This window comes from Hevea brasiliensis, chromosome 3 (assembly GCF_030052815.1).
Source record: "Hevea brasiliensis isolate MT/VB/25A 57/8 chromosome 3, ASM3005281v1, whole genome shotgun sequence".
Classification (NCBI taxonomy): Eukaryota; Viridiplantae; Streptophyta; class Magnoliopsida; order Malpighiales; family Euphorbiaceae; genus Hevea; species Hevea brasiliensis.
In genome coordinates this window covers 87364041-87376281 of record NC_079495.1, presented here as the reverse complement: position 1 = coordinate 87376281, position 12241 = coordinate 87364041, and the positions used below count along the sequence as shown (strand labels likewise).

The 12241-nt window shown below is 36.0% G+C and overlaps 1 protein-coding gene across 1 annotated transcript; it reads left to right on the top strand.

The window, feature by feature from the left end:
- Nucleotides 1-315: 315 nt before the first annotated feature.
- Nucleotides 316-849, top strand: LOC131178393 (36.4 kDa proline-rich protein-like). The gene has a single exon (XM_058143351.1). The coding sequence runs from the start codon at nt 316-318 to the stop codon at nt 847-849; it is 534 nt and encodes a 177-aa protein (XP_057999334.1).
- The last annotated feature ends 11392 nt before the right edge of the window (nt 850-12241 follow it).

Sequence of the window (12241 nt, the reverse complement as noted above, 5' to 3'; positions counted from 1 at the left end):
TTTTATAATTTTAATTATTTATTAAATTTTAACTGATTATTATGTAAAATAAATATTTTCAAATTAACATAATATAAAATTAACATATAAATAAAGAATATCTACTTCATTATCATAAAGCGATAATATTTCTATCCATATTTAATCCCATGAACCAAACAAAATTGAATACTTGTAGAGAATTGGGCAAACTTGCCAACTACTCTATAGATTAAGTAATAATTCTCATATTCCAAAGTCAGTCTTTTTATTTTCTGTGTTATAAGAAGGCTATGAACTTCATTCACTCACAACTCACTGAAATACAAAGCCATGATGGCCAAATATGCTATTTTTAATCTCTTGATCCTCCTCTTTGGCTTAGGCACTTTGCTTCCTTCTCTAGCTTGCCGCAGTTGTCCACCTGTAACCCTAGCACCACTCAAACCTCCTGTAGCTTCACCATTAAAGCCTCCAGTGAACCCACCCATACAGCCACTATCACCACCACCACCACCACCACCACCAACTGTAACAAAAAGCCCTCCTCCTCCACCACCACCTCCAGTTCCATCTCCATCTCCACCTCCACCTCCACCCCCAAATCAACAAACTTGCCCCATTGACACTCTCAAGCTAGGAGCATGTGTTAACGTCCTAGGTGGTCTAGTGCACATTGGTCTTGGCAATGACGCTAAGGATGCTTGTTGTCCAGTGCTTCAAGGGCTTTTGGATGTGGAAGCTGCTGTGTGTCTTTGCCTCGCTATTAATGCTGGGCCTCTCGACATTAATGCTACTCTAGGCATTGTAGTTCAAGCCCTTGCTGGTTGTGGCAAGACTCCACCGCCGGGGTTCACGTGTCCTGCCTAAGGTTTGTAGCAAAATAGTTTATAATATTATTCACAGACGTTATTATAAGTTAAATAATGTTGTCATCCATATTAGTGTAGCTATATTATAAAGCAACATTGTTAATAAAAGTTTATGTGACGACATTTAAATAAATATTATTATAATTGCAATAAAGTGACATTTTAAAAATAACACAAAGACTGATTATGAGAAATGATCGATGAAGTTATTTATTGCAATGTGAAAAAAAAAATGTTGTTAAATATCAATACTATGACCAATGGCGAATTTAGAAAGAAAAAAAAAATTCATGGTCAAATGATCATCTTTTAGTAAAACGTATCCTCCATTAAATAACAAATGTTCAACATTAAATTTATGAAAGATCAATTTAAATAAATATATAAGAGTAATTTTTTTAAAAAAGTATTTCCATTAAAAAAAGTTTAATACATAAATTTATGAGATTAATTTAAAAATATTTAAATATATAAATATAAATCTTGAGAAAAGAGGGTCAACATGACATTTTTTCATAAGTTATTTTTATTATATTAATAAATAAGAGAAATGGCAAAAAAAAAATTCCCAACTTTCCTAGTTTTTAAAAATTGCTCTCTAAATCTTTTAATATTTAATAAAATTGCTTGGCTTATAAAAAAAATAAAAAATAAAAAATAAAAATTTTAACAATTGTATCTTGTATTATTGATGACAGTATAATCACACCTTAGCATTAACTAATCCGTTAAAAATTAACAAAGTTGTCATGCCAGTTACCTTAATTCGAAATCATCCCTTAATTAATTAAACATAAATTAACCTAATTAAAAAAGATTAATTAATCAAATAAACCTACCCTTTTAAACCAAGGGAAGGTTTGTTCTTTCCCCACCAAAATTGACAACTCTTTTCTTTTTTCACCACTACCTCCAATGCCTCCATCGCTGAAACAAGAAAGCCCAATTGACACTTTCAAGCTAGGGGCATTTGTAGACGTCCTAGGTCTAGTGCACATTGGTACTGGTAGTAGCGCCAAGGACATTTGTTTTCCTGTGCTTCAAGGGCTCGTGGAATTGTATGTTGCTTTATGTCTTCGCACCACCATTAAAGCTAAAGCTTCTAAATATCAATATTATTCTACCCACTGCACTTGAGGTCCTCCATGATTATGGCAAGACTACCGAGGTTTAGGTGTCTTGTCTAAAGTACTCATGCAACAAAAATAATTTATCAGCAACAAAAAAAAAAATTAATGGTCACTACAAAACATTGTTATAAGTCAAATAATCATTGTCGTAAACTTGTATTAATTATTTTTTATATAATTGTCAAGTATGCTATAAGAAATTTGTATACTATAATAAATTTGATATTTTGCGACAAATTGCCTTATGACGACTTACATTTCGTTATGAAAGAATTATATATTAAGACAAAAATATTAAATTATCGTGATAGAAAACTTTTAGTGATGATACGTAATTATGTCATTAAATTAGTTTGTCATCTAATATGTATATTTGATGACGATTTATATATAGTTGTCACAAAATATACTTGAGGTTAGATTTACCACTAAAATTTTGGCACTAAATTTTTTTTTGATAAAACTATTTATTTTATGACAAAATAAATCATAATAAAACAAAAATTTATTGCTATGACTGTCATATTGCCCCCAAAAAAAATTTAATGACGATTTATAATAATTGCCATGAAATATTTTGGAGGCAAAGTTTTCCTCCAACTTTATGTGTAAATTTTTTTAACGATGAAGTATATTTATTTTGTAACAATACTTAACGTGGTAAAATTAACATTATTTGTGACAAAATGTTAGATTCGTCAGTAATAAACTTTTTTATGACAAATTATAAAATTGATTACTAAATATTTTGGAGGCAATATTTTTCGTCAATTTTTAAAGGCAAGTGTGACACCCCTTACCCTTCTACAGTGTAGCCAAGCGAGATATGACACACAGTGTACCGGAATGCCATATTTTATTTCAATCATTTTTATTCTTCCTTAATTTATTTCTTTATGGTGATAAAATACAATTTGTAAAATTTGACTTATTTAAGTCATTTATTGAAATTATAAATTCATTTAAGGTTCTGAAAATTTTATAGAAAATCTGGCAGAGTACTGGCTAAAAATGGAGAAAACAGTTCTTCGGAATCTGTGAAAAACACTTTCAATAATTGTTCAAATCACAACTCCAATTCTCACATCAATTTACAACAATTTCTTAATAATTCCCCCATTTGTCATTTATTCATTTCACATCATCATCATGCTCAAATCATAAATAAATTCTCATATGTTATTTATAATCACAAGTTACAAATACTTACATAAACACAAAATTATATTATATTTGTTGCAAATATACATGATAAAATAAGAGTTTAATTACAAAACTTACAAAAATCACAAAATACAAAATGGGACCTAGTGTCCTACCAATGCACTGTAGTCTGTGAGGTGACACAGATACTATGCAGAACTGTGAACGGCCTTACCCAGTCTGTGGTCTACTAGGCTCTCTGTCCAAATATTCAGTACTTACGCATTGCAAAAGCGACGCGCTAAGCATAAAGCTTAGTAGTGCCAATAATACAAAAAAAATATAACATACAAATAAAAGTAAAAATTTCCTAGTTATTGTGTTCATAAGAAATGAATATTTACTAAATTATTATTTAGTCGAAGGCTAATTACATTTTTTGATATTAACTCCTTCTTGCATTTTGTTAATCGTTTTCTTGATGATTTTGAGCTGCTTTATTTCATTGTAATCATTCTTAATCTTTATCTTGATATTTAATTTTCTTATTTTCTTTAATAATCAATTCAATTACAATTATACTTTTTCATGCCTAAGTAACCTATACAAATTGACCGGACTGAATAAACGGATAAACTAGCACTGGGTACCAGGAACCTTGGGCCGTCACACCATCGGTCACAATGTGTCTCCCGGTGTGCAAACAGAATGGCTAATAAGACATAAAAGCAATAAGGCATAAAGCCAAATGTAATATCATAATCAGTATAGCCATAGGCTATCATATCACATAATGGCATGAATCCATACATCATACGCAATACTGCTATCAGAACCCTATTGGCATGCCAACCTATCCAAACCAATCACATTAGGCTTATTAGGGCATATTACAAAGTCATTTCTTGAATATTTGTACTTTACATGTAAAGTTACTATTCATTTCATTAGTCAACTAAAATGTTGACTTTTTCATAAACAATAGGTATATTGGTTCTAATATTCCCAACATACCACATTTTGCATTCTAAAATTATTGGTATTGGTTGCCAATACCATTTCTAAGCTTAGTGTTAGTTATTCAAAATTTTTAGATTTCAAGCCTCATGTTTACTGTTTCATTGGTCATTTGTATAGTAGGAATTTGGCAAAATTGTCTTCATAAAAATTGTTCCTTATTGTGTCTAGTTACATTTCTTTTTTAGAATCACTCCATTTAGTGTAACACCCCTAAGTTCGGTAGTGCGTTCTACTGCTCCGGTGACCAGTGTTGTCCGGACAGCTAGGATGCCTAGAACCGTACTTCAATATGAGTGAGGAGACATAAAATAATGAAATACAAGAAAAGAAAGTACAAGAAAAACAAAGGAAAAATGATAGCAAAGAAATGTGACCAAGTTAAGCAATGAAACCTAACGATGGGTGATCAGACTGAAAGTCACGGCGTGGACCGTTGACTAGCCCCGATCATGGGAATCACTGGAAAACATTTTAGGACTTAAATAGACCCTTATTGAAGAATAAATATCATTAGAAAGATCAAAGAAAAATTAAATAATTAGTACAAAGAAAAGTGAGAAATCGAAAAGCAGACAAAATACGATTATTCTGAAAAATCGGTAAAGCCACCCGAACAGGTGAATTATTGTAATTTGACATCCCTAATTGTCTTTTGACCTAAATGTCCATTAAAAATAAATAGTATTACACTTAGAAAATAAAATGAAAAATTAATTTGGTGGTACCTAAAGAAAATAGCTAAAATCATGGGTTAAATGTGGAATAAGTGAAAGTTTAACTTATAAAATGATTTAATTTTAAGTGGACCACTAAGGGGATTAATTAAATACTTAGTGGGACAAGTGTACACTTAAAATGCAGCTGAACTTCATCTTCCTCATTTTAGATTTCAACATTGCCGTGAGTGAAGGGAGAGGAAACTCCATGGACGTTTTGCATGAGCTCACTTAACCTCCCCATTTTCAACTCCAATCTCTTTGGTTCCTTCATGAAAAATGGTCTACACACCACAAGGAAGATATTGATACCAATTTTGGGAAGTTTAAGCAAGGTTTAACAAGCTCCAAGCATAAGGTAAGTTCATAATTTTGAGAATTACTTTGTTAAAGTTTATGTGCATGTTATGGGTATTGGTTTGGTGAAGGAAAATTTTGAGTTTGAAGGGTTATTGTTGTTTTCAATTTGGACAGCCATGGGGTCACGTTTTTGATGAGGAAATTGTGCATATAATTGTTGAGAAATAATGTTGTTCATGGTGATTTAGTAACCTAGTGATTTAATGCATGTATATATGGTGAATTATACACTTTGATGGAAATTAACTTATGGTATGGCAATGTGATGTTGATGAGTGATTTGTGGCAGCTTGTGGACACTTGAGAAATGGTGTATATTGAAGGAAGTGTGGGCAGCATATTGACCTAGAAGGATTGATGTTAAGTATGTAAATTAAAGTTGTAAAGTGTATGTAATGTTTGTAGTGTTTAGGTGTAATTGTAATGGTACTTAGAATTGTGATTGTGAATGATAATTGGTGTGTTGATGGTGATTGGAATCTGCCCAAGATAATGCTAATGTTATGTAGAAAATGTTGTTGGTAATGTGCCAAAACAGTTTGGTAGGGTATGGAAGTGAACCTTGCAAAGGTAAGTGTGTGTTTGAAGTTTGGGTGTGTAATGCATAGTGAGGGCAGTGTATATTTTGGCCTATAACCTTGAATGTGTAACCTCAATTGGTATGAGACCAATTTGGGGTGAAACTAGGCACAAAATGTGCCAACTTTCATTGAGAAACCATGCCAAAATTCTGCTTGCAAGGTGACCTAAAAATTTGACCAATTCGGATTAGATGCAATTAGGACCTGAAAAATGACCAATTGGGCAGCAGTGAGTGTTTAGGCCATAACTCACTCAAACCAGGTCCAATTGACCTGAAATTTTGACCAAGAATAGTTAAGACCCATACCTACAAGTCTTATGAAGACACCAAAGCCCAGAAATGACCATAAGCAAGTCAAACAACTTGCACAAGTTCGGGTCCAAAACTGGCCGAACCAGAATTGACCAATTTGACCTAAAATTGACCTAAAATGGTACCATTTGACCAGCAAGAGTGTAATGACCATAACTCGGTCTACTTAACTCGGATTGACCTGAAATTTTGCACCGCGTGCAATAAGACCTAGATCTACAAGTTTGTAGTTTCGACCGAGACCCGAAAACTGAGGGAACTAGATCGTCCGGTTAGGTCAAACCAGTGTCCCGGAATCCAGCAATTTGCATTAAAATGCACTAAGCGAGGAAATGACTTTGGTAAAATATACCAAACCTAAAACCCTATCGAATATGACATATTAATGACACTAAGACCTAATTTACCTAAAGCATAGCGAGGTCGGTATATTAGGTGACTTAGAATAAAGGTATTTAGTGAATTATTTATCGAACATTATCGTTAGAGGCAAATTAATTTGGTACTGAAACACTTCAAATTGTGTTTCTCGATTAACAAGGACTCAAAGAAAAGGGAAAGAAATCGAGTCAAGACCAGGAGACAAATATCAGAGGTTTGTGCACAACAACTGTTTCTTTTGAATTATTTTCAATGGAAACAAATATTGATTATTTGTATATCATTATTTTAAATTGTGGAAATGTGTTTGAGGAATATTTATTGATTGAAAAATATTGTGAATAGTTTGAAATCGTGAAAAATGGTTTGAATGACATTGATGGATACTTATTGATTTAAAAAGCATTAGAAATGGTTTGAAACCATAGCTATCATGTATATTGATTGTATTCCTCTCTAGCTTGTCTAGTGGGATGAATTGAATTCCCTCTCTGGCTGAAGTGTTGAGGTGTGTGCTGTTGAGGATGAATAGAATGAGTACTCATATTTTTGCTAGCTAGCCATGTTATTCCTCATTAGTCATCGACTTTTGGGATGAATTGAATACCTCATTAGCCATCGGCTTTTGGGATGAATTGAATTATGGATCATGATTAAGTGTGTGTGATTTATTGATGTGTATTGTGAGATTGTGAAATGGATTTAAACTCTTATTGACATATACTGTCTTTTGAATTCAAACCTGATCTGACTTATGGAAAATTATTGTGATATTGAGAAATGGAGTTTAAATTCTTGTTGACAATTATTGTCTTGAATTTAATTATGATTTTAAGTATCCACTATTTACATGACTTATGAATTGTGATTTAAATTGGATTTGGTTAATGTTGTGCACCACGAGACATTGTCTCAAATGATAGCTTTATTCTTTATCGCAGTAGAGAGACGACAGCAGTGAGACTAGGCCGCATATACATCCAATGAGGGATTACGGTATATTGAGTATACCGCTTTTGCTTTTTGTAATGTATGACATCGTATGTACATATTGTTTTGGTTTTGAGCGATTGTAAATTAAATTGTACCTTGAAGTTGTAAATTAATTATGAGTGTTTTGGATTGTAAAAGTTGTATTATATTTCCTTATCTCGACTTTGAAAAATTTCTATGGAATTGTGTTGATAAATTGTTGTGTTGAGAAATGTATTGGAGTTGAGATTTGGAAAAAATTATTGAAGTGCTTTTTAAGTTTTTCAAGAACTGCTTTGTCCAAAATACGATGGCACTTTGCCAAAATTTTTCTGAAATTCCAAATAAACCAAATGAGTTAGTTATTTCACATCAGTTCACCATAGTTTTTAACAACTTTAAATAGTGGTCACCTATATAAAAGAAGTAAGAAATGTTTTAAAATCCTTGTAGTGTATTTAATGGGTTATCGATGAAGCGGAGTTGGTAATTCATTAGGTATACTACGGATCATGTTATGCCTACAGAGGGGTAGGGTGTGACATGTTTTAGTGGTATCGAGCAAAGTTTTTAAATTCTGTTTTCACTGTTATTTGAATGTTCTTTTTGCATAGTACAATGCTCAATATCATTGTTTGATACATACAAGACATTACAAGATAAATATGCACTAACGAGTGAATATTCTTGTGTCATTTGTTCAGAAAGCTAAGATCCTCGCATTGAATATGGAAGAGGGTGATCGTCAATGATCGTCTATTGAGGCCGAGGTGCAAGGGATGCCCTGTGCCTACAAAATGTTAGTGGTTCAAAGAAGACCATTTCTGCATCGCAGCTTCGCTCATGCCAGATGGTCGCAATATTCCAACAAATGGTGGTAATGCACCTACTCAAGTCCCAATTCGCACAAGTGGTACAACCACGATCCTACGAAAGTATGATAAATTGATGAAGTATGGGGCTACAGAGTTCAAGGGGACGATAGATCCTCTAGAAGGTTTCAATGTGGTTAGAGAGGATGGATAGGGTGTTCAAGAAACTTCATTGTAGAGGAGCTCACTTGAATACTCAGATCCTTACTACAAGGGATGCTTATGATCGTGGAAAACCATTCCCACGATGCAGTAGAACTCGATCTTGACTGGAATGACTTCTCAGGGAATTCAGATGCAATACATCCCCGATGCTTATGTAGACCGTAAACTGCAAGAATTCTTAAGTTTGAAACAGAGGCGGATCGGTGGTGAGTATGAAAGAGAATTTTCCCGCCTTAGCCATTATGCAGTGAGTATACTATCTACCAGCAATGAGAGATGCACGATGTTTGAAAATGGCTTGAAGCCCATTATCATAGTACAAGTGCTCGGCTTCAAACACAATAACTTCTCTGAACTTGTTTCTCAAGCCCTAGAGTTGGAAAGAGTTGAGTTTGAGACTGCTCCAGAGAAGAAGAGGTCGAGAAGACAGAGAAAGAGGGAAAATCAAGAGATCGAGTTCCAGTGGTCATCTTTGGAAAAGGAAGAACTATGGGGACATGGCGGAGGTGGCAAGAAATGTAGGGGAAGACATTCGACAGAGACCTCCCTATCTGGTCACAGAGTACCGAAGTTCCTATCCTCCCGCCAATGTGAAACTTGTGGAAAGAATCATGGTGGAATCTGCATAAGGCTATTGGAGCCTCTATAACTGTGGAGGCACGGACACTTTGCCAAGGACTGCACCATGAGTCAGAGTTGGACCACCTCCTACTGCAGAGGGGCCAGATTGAGCCACATCACTAAGCTCACAACCACCTAGCGGAGGTAGAGGCAGGTAGAGGTAACCCAGGCAGCCACGATAAAACAATCGAGCAAGACGAGGCTCGATGCAGTCTATGCCATGACAGAGAGAAGAGGCAGACATCGATGTTGTGGCCGTACCTTCTCAACTTTTAACCGTAATGTATTTGTGCTATTTGATCCGGGTTCTACCAATTCTTATGTGAGTGCTAGCATCATTGATTGCATTGTTGTTCCATGTACAAAAATGGACTTTGAGGTGCTAGTAACAAGTCCGCTAGGACAGGAGGTCAGGGTTAATAGAATGTATAGAGATTGTCCTTTGGTGATCCAATGACACACTTTCTGTCGATCTCATTGAAATGCCCTTCAGAGATTATGATATCATCTTGGGCATGGATTGGTTAGCTAGGCATCATGCCATGATTGATCGTAGACTAAAGATACACTTTTGGTCTCCTCAAGTATAGTGATGTGGTGATACATGGGGAGAGCTATTGCCATCCAACATCATTTCGGTGCACTAGCGAAAAATGATCGTAAAAGGGTGTGAAGCATACTTGGCACATGTGGTAGACACCCAAGTGGGGAGTCCAGATTGAAGGACATCCCTACAAGACATGACTTTCGGATGTGTTTCTGATGAATTGCCGTGATTACCTCGGAAGAGAAGTGCAGTTTGAAATTAATGTTCGCTGGTGTGGATCCAATCTCCATAACGCCATACGAATGGCACCAGCAGAGTTGAAGGAGTTGAAGATACGATTACAAGAATTACTTGAAAAGGGCTTCATCCGCCTAGTGTGTCACCTGGGAGCACCGGTGTTGTTTGTTAAGAAGAAGGATGGTACTCTCGCTATGCATTGACTACGAGCTTGAATAGGGTGACAATAAAGAACAGATATCCATTGCCTCGCATTGATGATCTGTCGATCGATTGAAGGTGCGATATTCTCCAAAATTGATTTGCGATCCGTTATCATCGATTGAAGGTGCAAGAGCGAGTATTCCAAAAGCGCTTTGGAACTCGGTATGGCCACTATGAGTTTCTAGTAATGCCATTCGGGTTAACAAATGCTCCACCGCTTTTATGGATCGATGAACACTATTTTGCACCATATCTTGATCAATTTGTGGTGGTGTTTATTGATGACATTTTGATATACTCGAGGAGTGCAGAGGAGCATGATAGACATCTGCGGATTGTACTGCAGACTTTAAGGGAGAAACAGTTGTACGCCAAATTGTCGAAATGTGAATTTTGGTCAAGGAAATCTCCTTTGGGACATGTTGTGTCACCGAAGGATCAAGGTAGATTCCAAGAAGGTAGAAGCTATCCTTAATTGGAAGCCGCCAGAACATCACGTAAATTCGCTCGGGTTTAGCTGGATATTACCGTCGGTTTGTGAAGGGGTTTTCTATGTTATCTTCTCCACTGACCAAGCTGCTTCGGAAGGATGTGAAATTTCAGTGGACCGATAAATGCCAGCAAAGTTTTGATGAGTTGAAGAAGTGCTTAAATGAAGCTCCAGCCTCACTTTACCTACTCCGTAAAGAATACACATTTATAGTGATGCTTCTCACAATGGGTTAGGGCTGTATCGATGCAAGATCGGAATGTCATTGCTTATGCATCACGCCAGCTGAAACCGCATGAGAGGAACTACCCAACACATGATCTGGAGTTAGCAGCTATTGTTTTTGCTCTAAAGATCTGGAGACACTATCTGTATGGAGAGAAATGCTACATTTTCACAGATCACAAGAGCTTGAAGTACTTAGGTACCTGAAGGAATTGAATTTGAGGCAGAGGAGATGGTTAGAACTTATTAAAGATTATGATTGCTTAATAGACTATCACCGGGGAAAGCAAATGTGGTGGCCGACGCTTAAGTCGCAAGACTATGGCAAGTCTCGAAGTTTCTCCTTTGTCCATGGTGTATGAATTGAAAGCCAAAGCATGCGGTTTAGAGGTTGATGATGAGGGATGATGGTAGTTGCTTGGCATGTCAGCAAAGTGTTGATTGATCGATCGAATGGTCGCAGCAGTGATGAAAATATCGGTCACGAAAGAAGTTCACAGGCAAGAAACCTGAATTCTCTGTGAGAGATGATGGTTTATTGCTACATCGAAGCGAAATGCGTTCCTAGTGATGTGGAACCGAGATCATTATGAAGGAAGCACATGAGTCTCCATTTGCTATGCACCTGGTGGAACTAAAATGTACAGAGAGGTTGAAAGAACATTCTTGGTGGATGGGCATGAAAAGAGATATAGTGAATTGCTTTCCAAATGCCTAACTTGTCGCAAGTAAAGGCGAACATCAAGTTCCAAATGGTTTGTTACATCCTTTGTCGCATCTGCAGTGGAAATGGGAACGAATAACTATGGATTTTGTTACAGGACTTCCAAGGACAGAGTAGTCATGATGCAAGATGGGTTATAGTTGATGATTGACTAAGTCCGCTCACTTTTTGCCGATTCGGGACTATAGCACGGAAAGATTGGCCAGATTGTACATATATGAGATTGTAAAAGCGCATGGAGTGCCAGATCAATTGTGTCGACAGAGATCCTAGGTTCACTTCTAGATTAGGGTAGTCTTGAGAGAGCCCTAGGAACTAGATTGAACTTCAAAGACAAGATTCCACCCATGCATGCATGGCCACGATCGAGAGGGTTATTCAGATATTGGAGGATATGCTACGGGCTTGTGTGATTGAATTTGAAGGTAGTTGGGATACACACTTGCCTTTGATTGAGTTTGCTTATAATATGACTACCAATCAAGCATAGGGATGCCTCCATATGAAGCTTTGTATGGCGAAAGTGTAGAACTCCCTTATGTTGGGATGAAATAGGTGAAAGGAAGATGATTGGACCAGAAATTGTCCAAAGAGACAGAGGAAAAGATCGATTGATCGAGAGATAGACTCAAGGTGCATCGGCATCGCTAAGTCCTATGTTGATGAAAAGAAGAGCTATTGAGTATGC